Source organism: Crinia signifera, chromosome 3, assembly GCF_055691185.1.
Source record: "Crinia signifera chromosome 3, ASM5569118v1, whole genome shotgun sequence".
In the NCBI taxonomy this organism is placed as follows: domain Eukaryota; kingdom Metazoa; phylum Chordata; class Amphibia; order Anura; family Myobatrachidae; genus Crinia; species Crinia signifera.
In genome coordinates this window covers 220,842,338-220,861,129 of record NC_139219.1, presented here as the reverse complement: position 1 = coordinate 220,861,129, position 18,792 = coordinate 220,842,338, and the positions used below count along the sequence as shown (strand labels likewise).

The following is an 18,792-nucleotide window of genomic DNA, read 5'->3' as shown; positions in this document are numbered from 1 at the left end:
ACAAATGTGTTTGGAAAATGGGCAAAACCATGTGCACTGCAGGTGGGGAACATGTAACATGTATAGAGAGAGTTAAATTTGGGTGGGGTGTGTTGAAACTAAAATCTAAATTGCAGTGTAAAAATAATGCAGCCAGTATTTACCCTGCACAGAAACAAAATAACTCACACAAATCTAACTCTATCTATACATGTTACGGTACTTGTGTACTTTCACGGCTCCCATCGCATGCCATCGCATGCCATATGTAGTGGCATGCGATCTGATGCGTTGCGATGTCATTTTTTACAGAAATAATGGACATGAGTTGACATCATGTAAAATGCACCCCAAATGTCATTTTTCACACTGTACCACCCCCACTATCAACGCCAACCCGAAGCGTGGCGAGCGCAGCGAGCCCGCGAGGGGCGGCGGTACGCGTCCTACAACCTTTTTATACCCCCACTATCCACGTCGGCGTGGAGTTGAAAATAGAAAGTGTGGCGAGGGGACGTGGATACCTTCACAGGTATCCGTGTCCCCTCGCGGGCTTCACAGGTATCCGTGTCCCCTCGCGGGGCTATCTGCGCCCGCCACACTTTCTATTCTCAACTCCACGCCGACGTGGATAGTGGGGGTATGAAAAGGTCGTAGGACGCGTACCGCCGCGCTCGCCACGCTTCGGGTTGGCGTTGATAGTGGGGGGTGGTACAGTGTGAAAAATGACATTTGGGGTGCATTTTACATGATTTCAACTCATGTCCATAATTTCTGTGAAAAATGACATCGCATCGCATCATATCGCATGCGATCGCATGCGATGCGATTTTTCCCTGTACGATGTACATCGTGGGAGCCGTGAAAGTACACAAGTACCAATGTTACATCTGCCCCACCTGCAGTGCACATGGTTTTGCCCATTTTCCAAACAAATTTGTACGGAGCTTAGATCTGAATAAGGCCCTATGTTTCTGCATCATGGGTGAAATTTAATAGGATGAGAGATTCAGAAAGTGAGAGATTTGGTAAGAAATCTCCATTTTTTTCAAGGCGGCAATCATTTACACTGCAAAACCAGTTTGATTTTGCAGTGTAAACTAAATCAAGTAATCCGCGTCCCCTCATGGGTGCTGGCTACGCTCGCCAAGCTTTATTGCAGCTAGACCAATAGTGTATAGTATCAGCAAGCTTTACACAAAAGTAATGGATTACTCCTACAGTACATGGTGAGTTGCATTAATATGAAGTATCTATTTAGCTCTGCATACTGAAGCAGGCATGCAAATGCAGTATATATTTTTTTATATATATTGCTTAACCACTTTGGTGTTATGCCCGCAAATTCCCCGGGCTGAGCTGCGCTGCAGGAGCGGGCTCTCCTGAGAAATTTCTAGGCATGCCTCCATCTGTGCTCCACTGGCGCACCGCCTCCAGCGCATACCACTCCCGGCTCATACCTCCCACCCATTCCTACCCCGGACCACCCTGGGCTCCCCTGATGCTGCCCACCACTGAGCACCATTTCTAGGCCACGCTCGGTAGCCCTCGGGCGGTCGCGTGTTCAGACGCCTAAACAAAACGAATTCCAGAGAGCCCAACCACCCAAGCGCGCCCGACTCCCACTCTACCCCCAAGAAGCTCTGAACTTAGCTGAATAGGGGCTGCTACATAAGATCAGCAGCTGGAGCTTGACTGGTGAGTATTTTTGGGGCAGGACAAACCTCACCTGGTAGGGTTGTCCTGCCCCAGGGAAACACACCACTCCCCACCCCCCGCCCCTCCCCCACCCCCAGTTGCGGGAGGCACTTCTGTCACCAAATATTTTGAACATCTTTTACAGAGATGGTAGCACTCAAAGGGTTAAAAATGTCACCAAAATAAACACATGTTTTGAAGCAAACACAAAGCAGTGTTTGCCGTGGCTGACAAGAGAACACACAGAAAATGACCCCATAATATCTGCGCGTTAAACAAATTCTGCCTGAAATACAGCTTTATAGAAATAAATGAAATGCCTTTCCATCGATTTCATCAGCAAAAAAATGTATGTATACTGGGAGGCTGTCGGATGAGATGCCGGCACACGGATGACCGGTGAATGGGATACCGGCAGTCAGAATACTGATGGAGAAAACCCGACAGGGGTCACGAAAGTATACTTAGCTTAGACAAACCCTACCCCCCCCATCCTAACCCTAACCCTACCTACTACTGCTTAACCCTAACCGTCGTACTCTGCTGCCTAATCCTAGGTCCCCCAATAGTGCTTAGACCTAACTCCTTTCCCCCACCCAGCCTTATGCTAACCCAGCCTGCATTCATCAATGTTGGCATTCTGGTGTCAGCAGGGTCGCTACTAGAAATGTTGGGGCCCGGGACTGACTTACAGTCCGGGCCCCCAGCTGCACAGCGCCATACCTCTGGCCGGCCACGACCCCCCCCCCCCTCCCGCGCTCGCCCCCCGCATTACAGCACCCAGCCTCCCCCTACTTCGTCACCATTATTTACCATCACCCACGGCGCGCATCATCCTCCAGCTCCTTCGGTGTCCAGTCAGGTTCCGGCGCACACACTGCAAAGTGCAGCCTGCAGAGCGCCGAGCCACTCTGTGTCCTAGGCTCAGCACTCTGCAGGCTGCACTCTGCATTGTGCGTTCCTGGCCGCTGGCGCCAGGTGGGGGTGGCTGGGTGCGGGGGTCTGTGGGCAGCTGCCCGGGACCCTCCAGAGGCCGGGGCCCGGGACAGCTGTACCCAGGGCACCCCCCTGTCGGCGGCCCTGTCGGGTCTTGTGGCCACTAGTCGGGATGCCAACATAGGTATTTTGTCTGCAAGCATCCCGACTGCCATGATGTTAACCAAATCTCATACCAGAGAATGGAGTTCCACTGGTGGCTTGCAGAGGGGAATTACAGGAAATAGTTACAGCTATCCCGTTTCATTAAGACAAAATGATAGTCAAATTATTGTTAGGCTAAAATTGATCAAGATATTTTGAAATCAAAAGTGACACACTCATCTAAAATAGTATTCTTTTGATAACAGAATAAAAAAATGTAAGCACCTAGGGAAATGTATCAACCTTCTAAAAGATTTGCCCACAACTCAGAATACAAGGTATTATTTAATAAGTACTGTACACTATATAAAATGATTTGTAGAAGCTGATTGGTTGCTATGGGCAATTTATACACAATTTATACACTACAATTTATACGCTACTTATACACGTGTCCAGTCTAGCTAGCTTTTAAACAGTACATTATATAAAGTTACAGTATTTGTATAACCAAATTGGTTGCTATGGGCAACTTCTACACTGTGTACTTTATGCTTTAAAAAGTTTGAAATATTTTCCTCTTTCCACTATTTGCATAGGGCAAATATTTTATTCACAAAACATTTCATCATCATGCTTGCTGACATTTTACACTAGTCCTCCAAAGATGATGAAACGCTCCCCTTTGTAGACAAAATACATTTCATTGATTTACTCAGGATTGAGAAAAAACATGTACTTTCTAACGAGTGGCACTACTAAATAATAAAACAGTAAAGTATACTGTTATTGTGAGAAAATATGTAATTATTTTATACACCCACTGCAAATAGGAAATACATTAGACCAGGGGTTCCCAAACTTTTTTGAATCACAGCACCCTAGAGCATCAAAATATTTTCAAGGCAACCCTAGGCCAAATGCTTCTTATCGAGAAATTCAGAAAAAAATATTAAATTAAGTGCATTGTGTGTATATGTCACAGTTATCTGGTGAGGGACAGGATTTGCTTCTGTTTGTCCACATATATTATGATTGGCAGCCACAAGCACTGGTTTTGCCTGGTACATTGACCATAAATAATATGAATTGATCTTGGTCCACCAACCCAAGGCACCCCTGCAAGTGTCCTGAGGCACCCCAGGGTGCCTAGGCACACAGTTTGGGAACCATTGCATTAGACACAAAACAAATAGGCCTCTTGGTATTTGTGCATTCAGTATGGAAGGAGTATTCATAGGTTAGATACAGTAACTGATACTCCACTTGTTAGACTACCAATGCTAGAACTGCTGGTATTTCCTGATGAAGACCACAAGGATGGTGTAACCACTCCATTAATACTACTTTGGACAATTGGCATATCTATAATGATTGAAGTATTGAAGTAAATGGGTGCAGATCGTGTGGTTGAGGGGCCCTGGACTTATGTGCTACGCACACTCTGCACCCTTTTGGGATTCCGACTGTTAGGCTCCTGACAGTCGGGATTCCGATATTGCATTAACGTCCATCAGAATCCTGATTGTCGGTGAGTCATCCGGGACCCAACTTCACTGCACTGCTGGCTAGAGAGGACAGAGCCCAGATGAAGGAGGCTGCACACAGGCCTCCTGTTCTGATAATACATCCTTGCTCTAGACACTAGATCCTGTGGGAGATAGAGTACAGTTCTATTTATTGCATCAAAATTAAAAGAAGGAAGGGTGCTACAAAATCATTGCATATGTTAAAATGTTCATGACACGACCATAAATGTATTAGTCAAAAAATATCAGTACCTGGGATACTTTGGAAAAGGCTTGTGCTGTTATCCGTAGACATCATAGAGGTGTAAACAGGTTTATTTGTAGACATTACTGGCAGACCACTTGAAGATGGCACCTGTGGCATCATCACATCTGCAGCAATGTGTTGTACAGTAGGTGCTGAATCTACTAATGCAATAACAATAATCATAATCTGTCCTCTTCTAATACTTAACTGCTAATTAAGTATGTAGAATTAAGTAAAGCAATGTCTATAGATATACATATTATAAATATTAATGAGTTTGGTACTTGTTTCCTAGCAGGGCGCCCAGATATCCTATGTATGTTGACGTAGTGAAATCACATTGCATCGCATGGGCCATTTTAGTGCCGTGCGATGCTATGCAATTTTTTAATGTAATTTATTCACTGCTCTGTATGCCCCAGGGGATCGCATCGCACCTCCCGAAAAATCGCATGCGATCGCATTCTATTTTATAGGGTGTGCGATGCCATCACATTAGCTATACAATAATATAATTGTATGACATACAATTGTGGCACCCCAACCTGGAACACCCCTTTCCAGCAGGGATAGGGTTAAAAATGTTTACACAGGCCCCGGCAGCAGGAGCTCAGGGGTTAATCCCCAGATCAGTGAGGTTGCCAGAAAACGTCCCCAGGCTGATTGACAGCACTGTAGGACGTATGGTAGCAGAGGGGAAGTGAGGCGTGACAGTGGAGGAAGAGGTCAGGGGGTCGCAGCATGAGGGAGAGAGGGGAGACGGAGCGTGCAGGCTGAGAGAAGAAACGGCGTCGAGGGAGAGACTGAGCTGCCCCGTAGCCTGGAGAACAGCAGCGCCGGGTGCCGAGACGGAAGCATCAGCGCGGTGCGGAAGAAGAGGACAGGAGGCAGGCGGCACTGTGTGAGGGAAGAAGAGGACGCCCAACTGAAGCAGAGACGGCGGGGAGCGACAGCCAGTTACCGCGACCCCAGAGGACGGCAGACACCAGCGTGACTGAGTGCGGCAACGCTGCCTTAGTGGCGCCCGCACTAGTGCACTCGCTGTGGAAAGGAAGACCAGAGGCTGGGTGACGGTGTCGGGACAGGCTGGAGCCTGCAACGGAATCCAGCAAAACAAAGGTATTCCCTGCTCCCCCGACTCCCGCTGTCACAGTTACCCTGGCGCCAGATATCACTCCATGCCAGGAATACCCTGATTCACTCCCACCCAGCATATGGCCACCTTAACCCTAAGGGCATCAAGAGCCCCATCACCAGGTCATTCAGCCGGCAGGGGAAAGGCTACTAAGCCTAGCAGCACCACAAGGAAGCCCCACCACAGTTTGCCTCTCCGAGGCCCCCGGCACTGACACTCTCTCTCTCCGGATACTCCACTAATAAGGACAGGGGCACACCTTCCCCCCAGGAGGCCAGTAGCAGGGCAGTAAGAGCCTGCATAATTGGGGCGGTTACAGCCGACAAGTTAGAGACTGCTAAGTTCAGTAGCTCCACACTGCGCTACCCAACGGATAGCGGCTGACCCCATATTTCCCACATATCCACGCGGGATCCTATGTTGATTTATCACCTGTCGAGAGACGCTGCAGTATTCCCCATTCGAATAGGAAAACCGCCATCTCGTGGCCAAAGTTTAGGATTGCCAGGAACAGTTCTTATCCGGATTTAAAGTCATATTGCTCAACTTTTACATTCAGGGCCAGACCCCAGAGTGTGCACCAGAAGGGACTTACCCCGTGACTGAGTTAAGTGTCCACCACCTTAAGTCATATTACATGTCGGTTATTGCATGCAGTGTGTTTGGTATGCCTATATTATCGAATGTTATGCTAATCCGCTAGGCGGGTATAAATTGCTACTAACCAGGTAAATTGTTTAAAGTACTCATGGTCATCTGGGTGTGTACCAATGACCTACCTTCAGTTTGCACTAAATAAAACACAAGCGGTTGTACCTGCTGAACGCCTCGTTTGGGTTCCTGGGTGGTGTGTTCCCTGCAGCCGACGCGGCGAAGAATCGGTGTGGAACCAGGAGTATCCAGCGACTCAAGGTATTTATTTGCCCCCACCGGCGGCGTATCACACTTGGCGTCAAACCGAACAGGATACGAGTCGGCTGAGAGGACAACCAAGCAGGGAAGATGGAGCAACAAGCTGCACAACCGGCGGTACAAGCACCGGCGCAACCAGCTGCGCCAGCGCAAGGCAGAGGGATACCAGCATCCGGGAATGAACAACAAGGACAAGCCGCCGCTGCACCAACCACCCAAATCACGTTCCCTTACCACTTCGGGGCATCATGGTTGCCCAGCTACAGCGGAGACAAAAAGAAGGCACCGGGAACCACATTTGCGGAGTTCAAGAGGGGAATGGAGTCAACATGCCTACTGTACACCCTGCAGGAACAACAGAAGATTCAGATCCTAATGGGACAACTGACCGGATCTGCCCTCCGTGAAGTGAGGTCATGGGCACCCGAACACAAGACGACGGTAGCACAGATACTAAAGAAGCTATCCGCCACCTTCGAGACGCGAAGCCTACCAGAACTAAAATTGAAGTTTTACGGAAGAAAACAACGAGTGGGCGAAACGTTGAGGGATTATGCTCTCAGCCTACTAGAAATGAGTAAAGCGATACAAGCCCTCGACCCAGAAGAAATGAGGAATGTGGATGAGACACTAATAGTTCAGCTGATCGAAGGAGCCGGGCGAGAGAGCATACGGGCACCACTGAGGATGTTGCGAAGGCAGATGCCGGGTGCGACCTTCGCTGACTTCAAAGACGCCGCCATTGGAGTGGTCGGGACACAGGATGAAGCAGGAGAGGAGTACCCTGAATTATTAGGGTTTCACGAACAGCCGTACTCACAGAGAGCCTTCCCTACCAGCCCAGAGGGGGCAAAGAAGAACAGAGACACAGTCATACAGGCCGCACAAAACGTACCTGATGATCAGTTCAAGGTTCTACAAAAGCAGATTGAGAACCTCACCGTCAGCATGGCAGATATGCAGGAGCGAACCGGAACACCGGGAGTAGACCCAGACACGGAGGAATGGTGGGCCCAGTACGTAGGGCAATGCCCGAGGATCAAGGTGCTGATCAATGGGATAGAGACAGTGGCCATGATAGACACCGGGTCGCAAGTATCCATGATACAGCTACCCACCCTCCAAAAATACTGGGGAAAAGAAGTACCATTTAGACCGCCCCCCACGCAGGTGAAAGTGGTCGCTGCCAACGGCCGAGAGGTCACCTGAAACGGGTACTGGGAGGCCGACCTGAAGATCGGACGAGCACACTTACCCAAACAGGGGTATTTGGTGATCACCTGTGGAGAAGGAAGGGTTTCCCCCATCATCCTGGGTATGAACATCCTAAGAAATTGCCCTGAAGAGCTGATTTCGGCCCTAAAGCAGGAACTGGTTGACCAAGATCAGACTGAGGAAGTAACCCTGCAGCACATCATCTGCGTCCAGAGGAGTCAGGTGGTGAAGAAAGCACTGGCCACACGGGTACAAGGGATTGTCAAGTGGTTTAACGTCCGAAGGGGATATGGCTTCATTAACCGAAATGACACAAAAGATGATGTTTTTGTCCACCGGACGGCCATAAAGAGAAGCCACCCGCAGAAGTCCCTACACAGTGTCGAAGATGGCGAGACGGTGGAATTCGATGTGGTAGAAGGAGAAAAGGGTGCTCAAGCGATAGACGTGACGGGCCCAGGTGGGGTACCAGTAAGATCAAGCCGGTTTGATTCAGACAGGCGTCGTGCCCGCAGGCGCTATCACCGGTGCCGTAATGGGCGCTGCCACAGTAACGCCAATGCCCCCTCCCGCTTGCCTCTACACCCAGAGGGAAAGGTGGAGGATAACAGAGAGAGGATCGAGACACCCACCTTCACCAATCCAGTGCCGTCCCGCTGGGAACCATGTGCACCCTGGGTGCAAGAACATCAGCCCAGATTGACTAACACAAGAGCCCTGGGCGACCAAAAGTTGGCGCAAAGTAGAGACCGCCAGAAGATTCATCCTGACCAGAATGCTCACGCTGACCGCATACCTGTTGGTACCCCGGTGTTCAAAAGAAACAATCGTCACAAGAGTAAGTTCGATGCGAAATGGGAGGGTGCCCACTCGCAGCGGATCCTTCGCAACCGGATCAAACCGTATCCAAATAAGACCCCAGTTCTCCCCAAGTCAAGCAGCAAAGGAAGCCTGGACAACGATTATCCCGTCGCGAGATGGTCCCAAGACCCGATGGAACTGATGCTGAGCGTGGGATGGTCAACGCCGTTCTCTCCGGATGTACCGCCGCATACCAGGCTGAGGATCGATGAACCTGCTCCGGAACCCGTTGAGATCGCACCCCCGGGGACTGGAGCGAGGCGTTCAGTTAGGAGCACGAGAGGCGTGTTGCCTCTGCGGTACAGAGAGTAGGTCTGCCGCTCATAATGTCATGCTTAATGTTGTGTACTGTATATGTTGCGTTGGGAGTTTTAAATAGGAATTTTATGCATGTGGGCCCCTCCAGCAGGGACAAAGGACATGTGGGCCTAAAACTCAAAGTCCGAGACATTCAACTAAACCAATTGTATCGTCCAGATCAATTCCGAGGACGGGCATTGTTTGAGTGTGGGGATATGTGGCACCCCAACCTGGAACACCCCTTTCCAGCAGGGATAGGGTTAAAAATGTTTACACAGGCCCCGGCAGCAGGAGCTCAGGGGTTAATCCCCAGATCAGTGAGGTTGCCAGAAAACGTCCCCAGGCTGATTGACAGCACTGGAGGACGTATGGTAGCAGAGGGGAAGTGAGGCGTGACAGTGGAGGAAGAGGTCAGGGGGTCGCAGCATGAGGGAGAGAGGGGAGACGGAGCGTGCAGGCTGAGAGAAGAAACGGCGTCGAGGGAGAGACTGAGCTGCCCCGTAGCCTGGAGAACAGCAGCGCCGGGTGCCGAGACGGAAGCATCAGCGCGGTGCGGAAGAAGAGGACAGGAGGCAGGCGGCACTGTGTGAGGGAAGAAGAGGACGCCCAACTGAAGCAGAGACGGCGGGGAGCGACAGCCAGTTACCGCGACCCCAGAGGACGGCAGACACCAGCGTGACTGAGTGCGGCAACGCTGCCTTAGTGGCGCCCGCACTAGTGCACTCGCTGTGGAAAGGAAGACCAGAGGCTGGGTGACGGTGTCGGGACAGGCTGGAGCCTGCAACGGAATCCAGCAAAACAAAGGTATTCCCTGCTCCCCCGACTCCCGCTGTCACAGTTACCCTGGCGCCAGATATCACTCCATGCCAGGAATACCCTGATTCACTCCCACCCAGCATATGGCCACCTTAACCCTAAGGGCATCAAGAGCCCCATCACCAGGTCATTCAGCCGGCAGGGGAAAGGCTACTAAGCCTAGCAGCACCACAAGGAAGCCCCACCACAGTTTGCCTCTCCGAGGCCCCCGGCACTGACACTCTCTCTCTCCGGATACTCCACTAATAAGGACAGGGGCACACCTTCCCCCCAGGAGGCCAGTAGCAGGGCAGTAAGAGCCTGCATAATTGGGGCGGTTACAGCCGACAAGTTAGAGACTGCTAAGTTCAGTAGCTCCACACTGCGCTACCCAACGGATAGCGGCTGACCCCATATTTCCCACATATCCACGCGGGATCCTATGTTGATTTATCACCTGTCGAGAGACGCTGCAGTATTCCCCATTCGAATAGGAAAACCGCCATCTCGTGGCCAAAGTTTAGGATTGCCAGGAACAGTTCTTATCCGGATTTAAAGTCATATTGCTCAACTTTTACATTCAGGGCCAGACCCCAGAGTGTGCACCAGAAGGGACTTACCCCGTGACTGAGTTAAGTGTCCACCACCTTAAGTCATATTACATGTCGGTTATTGCATGCAGTGTGTTTGGTATGCCTATATTATCGAATGTTATGCTAATCCGCTAGGCGGGTATAAATTGCTACTAACCAGGTAAATTGTTTAAAGTACTCATGGTCATCTGGGTGTGTACCAATGACCTACCTTCAGTTTGCACTAAATAAAACACAAGCGGTTGTACCTGCTGAACGCCTCGTTTGGGTTCCTGGGTGGTGTGTTCCCTGCAGCCGACGCGGCGAAGAATCGGTGTGGAACCAGGAGTATCCAGCGACTCAAGGTATTTATTTGCCCCCACCGGCGGCGTATCACACAATTATGTTTTACGCACCCCCCCTCCCCACTATCCACGGCACTCCGAAGCTTGGCAAGCGCAGCGTAACGCGTCCTCAGACGTTTTTATACCCCCACTATCCATGTCGGCGTGGAGTTGATTTTATATAGTGTGGTGAGTGCAGCGAGCCACCGAGCCCGAAGCATTGCGAGGGCCCGCGGATTACTTTACATATATATCAAATCAATTCCACGTGGATAGTGGGGGTATGAAAAGGTCGGAGGACACGTTCCGCCGCCCCGCACGGGGCACGCTGCGCTCGCCACGCTTCGGGGTGGCATGGATAGTGGGGAGGTGCCTAAAACCTCTTTGCATGTCATACAATCATATTATTGTATAGCTAATGTAATGGCATCGCACACCCAAAAAAATTGCATGCGATGGCATGCGATTTTGCAGGAGGTGCGATGCGATGCTATCCCCTGGAGCATACAGAGCAGTGAATAAATTACATAACAAAATCACATCGCACGGCACTAAAATGGCCCATGCGATGCGAGTTTCCTACGCAGAATTGCCCACTAAGCAATTGCTTAGTGGGAGCCCTGCTACGAAACAAGTACCATGAGTTCAATCATATACCTACAGTAAATTAAGGGTTCATGCTTGTATGTCTCTCATGCCCTGTGTTAACTTTATGAAGCAGAGCCATATCTAAAAGGACCATACACACTGGGCGACTTTGAGCTGAGTCACTCAAAATGGGAAAGCCATTCATCTGCTGGTTATACCAGCAGATGAGCGGCTTTCAGGGTGGCTTTGCATATCGCTCTGCTATGCAACGCTGTCCTCCCCCCTCCGTCAGCGCCAGACAGGGGGAAAGCCGCTCAGTGTGTGTGCACTGAGCGGCTTTTCCCGCAGCGATGTCCATACATGCTGAGCATAGTCGTCCAGTGTGTATGGGCCTTAACTAAACATGCAGACAGTGACTCAGAGGCTGATTCCATAAGAACCTAAATATGTGGAAGTGGCTTCAGCTGTCTCTAAGGGGTAGATTTGTCTATAGCATAGAAACAGTTTCAATCACTTTCTAGGATGCAACAGAGACATGATAGCAAGAATCTTATTGAGTGCTATAGGCAACACCACCACTTTCATTTTTAGAAGGTTTAGTAACAATACCCTTAGAATGAAGTCCCATACACACTAGACAAGTGTTAAAAGATATCGCTCAGAGGGCCAAAAAACGAAGGGCCATAAATAGCTGTGCGTGAGTAGTGCCTCCTACATAGGCCCTTATTCTGATTGCCTCACTCCCTTAGTTTGCCATCCCGTTTGCATCTAGCAGTGTGGGTGGGGGGCATGGGGTGGCGGCGACTGGCTGTGCCCATGCCAAGCATTTCGTAGGCGTTCCCATGCAAATGGAGCAGTGATGCGGGGGGGGGGCAGGCAGCTGACGTCAGCAGATGTCAGATGACCACCCACTTCCCGCACAGGGATGTCGCAGGGGTAAGACCCCCGATAGGTGTCTTACCTCTGCAAGCACTGGAGAAATCATTTAATTATTACTGAACAATGCATTTTACCTTCATGATTTATATAGAAATATCTCAGCATTTTGGATCAATAAGTTAGAAAAAGTTTTTTGCATTTCATTTTCTATTTCTATTAATAGTTTAAACAACAATTTCTTACCTCCTGTGGATAAAGTTGGCAGCATAAAGCTTGGAGATGGTGATGCCGCTTTGGACATCACTATTGGGCTAATTGAACTTGTGCTGCTCAATGATGCAACAGGTTGTGACTTATTTTGGGTATTTAAGGTTGTTCTGGTTTCTGATACAGCAATGCTTGGTGCAGTTACTGTAGCAGTTTGGTTGGTGGCAATAGTTACTGCAGTGGCATTAGAGATATTAAGAGACAGAACTGTGGTTCTGATAGTGGTGCTTGCATTGACAAAAGTTGGAAGACTGTTGATATGTGTGGAACCTATTATGGAAGTTGTTTGTAAATTTGTGGGTCCGTTAGTGGTATGTGTTGTAGAACTAGGGCTTGCTGCTGGCAGTACAGTTGCACTAGTTACATTGACAGTAATTAGTTTAAGGTTACCAACAGCAGATGATGTTGACATGGTTGTGGTGGGTGATGCCAGTATTGATGTTTGGTTAATAAAGGTTGTGTTGTTTGCATATTGTGTAGGACTGCTTCTCAGTGTTGACACAGTTGTTTGCATAGTGGAGGCCTGATTGATTGTATTTATTTTTAAAGTACTGGTAATATTAGAAAGAGTTGCAGCGGTTGTTTTTGTTGTAATGTCAATAGCTGGCACTGAAGCTGTACTGATGGTGGTGGCATTTAATCCAGGTGTAACAGCTCTGCTGGTGTTCGATACTACACCAGAAACTGAATTTCCAACACTTGTTGTTGGTACTCTACTTAGCATGCTGGTAGTGGTTTCATTGATAAGGGGTGTAGTAAATCTATTTGGACCAATAGAGGTAATGCCAGTTGTTAAATGACTGGCCAGTACTGCCAGTGCAGTTGTTTTAGTGGTAATAATAGCTGGTGTAAGGGTACTGCCACTACTAGAAACCATACCAGATGTTGGTTTAGTGCTGGAAGTTGATGTCACTATCGTTTCGGCTATTTTGGTAGATGAATGACTGCTTGATGCTACGCCACCTGTTGATGTAATGCTACTTGGCACTGGCAAATTAGATGTTCTAATTGCTGTTGTCAAGTTGTCGACATTATAACCAACACCTGATGCTGACATAGTACTGGACAGTGCTGCCTCCTTACTTGTTTGGATTGTGATGGTTGCAGTGGTTGTAGAACTAGGGCTTGCTGCTGGCAGTACAGTTGCACTAGTTACATTGACAGTAATTAGTTTAAGGTTACCAACAGCAGATGATGTTGACATGGTTGTGGTGGGTGATGCCAGTATTGATGTTTGCTTAATAAAGGTTGTGTTGTTTGCATATTGTGTAGGACTGCTTCTCAGTGTTGACACAGTTGTTTGCATAGTGGAGGCCAGATTAATTGTATTTATTTTTAAAGTACTGGTAATATTAGAAAGAGTTGCAGCGGTTGTTTTTGTTGTAATGTCAATAGCTGGCACTGTAGCTGTACTGATGGTGGTGGCATTTAATCCAGGTGTAACAGCTCTGCTGGTGTTCGATACTACACCAGAAACTGAATTTCCAACACTTGTTGTTGGTACTCTACTTAGCATGCTGGTAGTGGTTTCATTGATAAGGGGTGTAGTAAATCTATTTGGAGCAATAGAGGTAATGCCAGTTGTTATATCACTGGCCAATACTGCCAGTGCAGTTGTTTTAGTGGTAATAATAGCTGGTGTAAGGGTACTGCCACTACTAGAAACCATACCAGATGTTGGTTTAGTGCTGGAAGTTGATGTCACTATCGTTTCGGCTATTTTGGTAGATGAATGACTGCTTGATGCTACGCCACCTGTTGATGTAATGCTACTTGGCACTGGCAAATTAGATGTTCTTATTGCTGTTGTCAAGTTGGCGACATTATAACCAACACCTGATGCTGACATAGTACTGGACAGTGCTGCCTCCTTACTTGTTTGGATTGTGATGGTTGCAGTGGTTGTAGACCTATAGGAGGTGGAAGGTGGTTCTGTTACAATACTGAGTGTTGGCACTACAGGCATTGTGCTTCTACTGGACATAGAGGTGGCCGTTTTTTGTGTAATTAGTGGTGTAATGGATGTGCTAACAGCAGAGGTTTCATTAAAGGAAACTGTTGATGATACAGAGCTGAATTTAGTTATTGTGCTGCTTAAGGTTGTGTGAGAACTTAACAGTGCAGAAGACGTGATTGGATTTGGTTGGGTTGTGATTGTACTCCCTGATAATGCTGTTGAAGCTTTGCCAGATGTTATTACTGCTCTAGTAGTTGATTTTGATGTTGTTGTTGTTGTTGCTGCTGTTGTAGATGCAACTGAAAATAAATAATATACAGTTTAAATAATCATTTTTTAACTGCATTCATGTTTATTAAGGATTTTTTTATACATCTAAAAAAAAGGGTAAGGGTACAGAAATTAAAAGGAGAAGGGAACACAGTCCGAATTACGGTAATAATTAGCTGGAAACATATGAAATACTGTCAGAGATGCAGAAAGGCACAACACAGAGGCATAACATTATCTTCTGCCTCCAGGAAACTGGCATGAACTTATGCCACTGGCACAACATACTGTATATGGCAAAGCACAGAACTACACATATACAGGGAGGCTAAAAGTTTAAAAGACTCAGAACAGGCAACTCGCTACTGAAACATTGAGAAATTCAAAATGGAAGCTATGGAACGGTAAGCCTGATCTGTAATTTAGATTTCAGTTTGAACACAAATGTAACTCTCTGCACATGATACATCTGCCCTACCTGCAGTGCACATGGTTTTGCCCATTAGAGAGAAATTTTGCAAGCCAACCTGAATTAGGCCTTCTGGCCACTAGCAAAATTGCACCTGTTAAATAGCATTCAGTCGGTCTAATTCAGCACGGATCTCTAAACAGAGAATTTGCAATTTGAAAAATTGACTGTGCATTCAACCATTCGCATTATGCATGTGCAAGGGGAATTAGTGACTGAAGATGCTTATATAACGTGAATGCAATGTGGACGGAACTTGCTGACAGGAAGCCAGCGTTTGGGGGTTTGCCGGTAGCCATCCCCTGATCACGTTTCCCACATGGTGCTGGTAAACACTTGGCGTAAGGCAGGGTAAGCTCTGGAATGTTCATGGTCAGACTAGCCGGTCAGGAACTTGTGAACAGATACAGGTAATGAAGGAGCAGGCTTGAGCAAGAGTCCAAGTACTAGCTGGGTCATACACTGGAAGTCACAGGATGCATTACACAAGGACCAGGCAAGAGAATGGTCACTAGGATAGCCAAAGTCAGGAGCTAGTAGTAACTGGGTACGGTACACAAGGAATAAGCATCAGAATGGTCTGGAGAATAGCCAGAATCATGCATTGGAAACCACGGATGTCAGCCAAAGCACTGGGAACGCTGGTGCAGGTTAGTGAACCTATACTCTGGCAGGGAATACCTGCCAGGAAGTGCCCTTTATAAGGGGCTAATGAGCTCAGCTGTCAGACACTGGGCTATTACCTCACAGGTTGCTAATCAAGGAGACTGTGCAAGGTCTTACCCAGGTGCTGCAATCAGCCTACAGTGTTCACACTAAGGGCTATTTCACACCCCGCACGGCCAAAAGCCGTGCCACACACAGTAGTTAATAATGGACATGATTGTGTCCATTCACACGGAACGGCCAGGGCCCAGCCACCGGGTTGCAGCTGGATCCCACCACTGGACGGGACGGCTGCCGGGCTGTGGCCATCCCCTCCATTGTAAACTTCTCAGTGCAACACGGCTTCTTGGCCGTGCTGGGTTTTGCCACCCGGCAGGAGCCGGAGCATGTGAATGGAGCCTCAAGGTTTTGACCAACTTTTTTGACCAATTTCGTTCATTTTGGCCATTCTAAACTAAATTGGTCAAAATATCTTTCAGTGCGTTTGTGACGAATAATAATGCGCATACCCCCCAGTTGTTCATCAAGATTGTTCGTCAACTGTGCTTGCAGCTCAATTTGGATAACTTTTAAAAAGAGCCTATAAACTGTAGCTAGATCTTTCGTCTGTTGTCAATATCTTTCATCAACATCTTATGTCCAGGACACTGAGTTAAAGGGAAATGTCTTTCAACAAAATTGGTCAAAAAAAATTGTATATTGTGTATGCACCTTAACACAGAACTGGCTAGCAGCATGGAGCAGAGGAAGGCAGATCAGAACTAGCAGGATTTCATAAGCAGGTAACACTAAAATACTTGAATGTTGTGACACAAATTATCCAAACACTGGATACTGCGCTTCATAATTAAAATATGTGCAATATGGCTGAATAAATAACAATACGATAAATCACTATAAAATTAAAGATAATTTATTTTATGCAATGTAGAAATTTTATTCACAACATCATCAATATATAGGTCTAGTCCGAAAAACTGCCATCTGCTGGCAGAGAGTGAAACTACATCACTTTTTCTTTGAAAATATATATATAATACTTTAAAATATAGGAAGCCACCTCTAATAAATGGATAGAATCACATATACATGCTTGATTGATCATTGGCCATTATTATTTGAAATATTTAAAATGTAGACATAGTAATGGTCGTGATCACATACAGTAGCTGGCACTAGAAGTTCATTCTTAAGTTGTGCCAGGGCCGTCTATTTGTATGGGCTTAATGGGCACTTGCCCAGGGGCCCCAGGTGTATAAGGGCCCTATGCTGATAGCTGAGGATCCCTTTTTTCCAGGGATACCAGAATTTTAAAAATCGGCCTTGGGAAACTGGAGATATCCAACTTCAAAGCAGCAGTCCACATCTGACCTGTTAATTGCAATTCCCAGTCATATTTCTCAGGTTCTCTATGACTTAGATTTTTTCTGAGAGTACATTCCAAAAGCTGGGACTCTCTCACCTTTCTGTCGACACTAGCAGCTTGTCTCTATCATGCCGAAAACCAGATATATCAGCCTTCCAGCAGCCGGTGCCTGCTCCAGCTCCAAAGTCTGGTGTACAGTTTTATATTTTTGTCAATGGATTGCTCTGGCTCCTGATCTCTGATCCCTAAGTCCCCAGCACCTCCTGAAAGTTGGGACTCTAGGTTTTTATACTATTGAAGGCTAAGAAATCTATTTCCAGATAATGGCGATATCTGCAGTGAAACAAGCTGCCCTTCCACCAGAAAATGACGAATATTAAGCCCACTCCATTATCTAACCCTCCTCTGCGTATAAAACACCCCCTACCTTCCTGGAAGTCATTTACAAGGGACCCTTCATTCAGCTCCGTGCCCCCTTTCACACGTTAGTGTTCTCCCTCCCTCCACCTGTGCAGTAAAGGAGTAATTAGCAGAAGTTACTGCTCCAGGTCCTACATGTTGAATGGAAGATAGAGCACCCCCTGCCACCCGTGGGACATCAAAGCTGCTGCTGATAGCACCCCCCACCCCTAGGAGGGGAGAATGGGTAAGGGCCCCAGTGCATTGCTTTGCCCAGGGGCCCACACTGATGTTAAGATGGCCCTGAGTTGTGCACTGATATAAAGAAATGTTTATAGTGGTTTGTAGTATTAAATTCTGTATAATGGAAGCCTGTGCAGGGGAATTAAGTGTGTATGGTATAGTCACCCTTGGAGTGGTTGCTGCACTCCAAGAGTGACTATATACCACAAGTACAGTACAGTTATATCCAGCCCATGTCTCTTTGAGCCTGTGCTGATTGCAAAAATATAGGGAGGGAAAGACTATGTCCCTTTGTATTTAGACCAGGCTCCAAAAGCCAATCGGGGTCATGCCACAGCTGGGGGACATTTATAAGCCGGATTAAGGCTCTGGATGGTCCTGGGTACTTCAAACAGGAGGGGCCTAAGTTTTAAAATCACCCCACATCTCTTACTCTCTTCTTCCCTCAGCTCCCTGTCCCCCTGCACCTCTCGCTCTCTCCTTTCCTCTGCTCCCCATCCCACTGCCATCCCTGCACCTCTCACTTTTTCCTTCCCTGCAGCTCCCCATCCCTCTGTCACCCCGCACCTCTCGCTCCCTCCTTCCCTGCAGCTCTATGTTCCCATGTCACCCCACACCTCTTGCGCTCTCTTTCCCTCGAGTTTTCTATCCTCGTTAGCCCGCACTTCTTGCTCTCTCCTTCCCTGCAGCTCCCCATCTCCCTGTCACAAGTAAAACCTCTTGCTCTTTCCTTCCCTCGAGTTCCCAATCCCGTTACCCCTACACCTCTCTATAGTACTCATATAAAATGTACATAAAAAACATAAAAATTCTCCCCAACTCCTGGAACTTTACTAACCTTAAGGAAATGCAAGCGGGTGGGCAGGAGGACAGATGGACTGCAGTGAGCTGGCGGGCATTGTAGGAGCGGACGATGAGGCAGCAATACACCTCCTGCCCTCTCTCCAGCTCTATATTTTGCAGCTGAGTCCCCCAGTATCTCTCCCTGCAGCCTGCTTGCTAATCAATCCCAGTGCAGGCT

General features: G+C 47.8%; 1 protein-coding gene across 5 annotated transcripts in view; it reads right to left on the bottom strand.

Moving 5' to 3' along the window:
• LOC146064237 (uncharacterized) overlaps positions 1 to 18,792 on the bottom strand; it is a 60,111-nt gene that overhangs the window by 15,406 nt on the left and 25,913 nt on the right. For 4 of the 5 annotated variants that reach the window (XM_083177487.1, XM_083177489.1, XM_083177490.1 and 1 more), the window contains 2 exons: positions 12,378 to 14,657; positions 4,539 to 4,694 (listed from right to left, as the gene is read on the bottom strand). In XM_083177487.1, coding sequence (XP_083033613.1) covers positions 4,539 to 4,694; positions 12,378 to 14,657 — 2,436 coding nt within the window. The remainder of the gene's footprint in view (positions 1 to 4,538; positions 4,695 to 12,377; positions 14,658 to 18,792) is intronic. The other variant, XM_083177488.1, reaches the window with a different exon arrangement.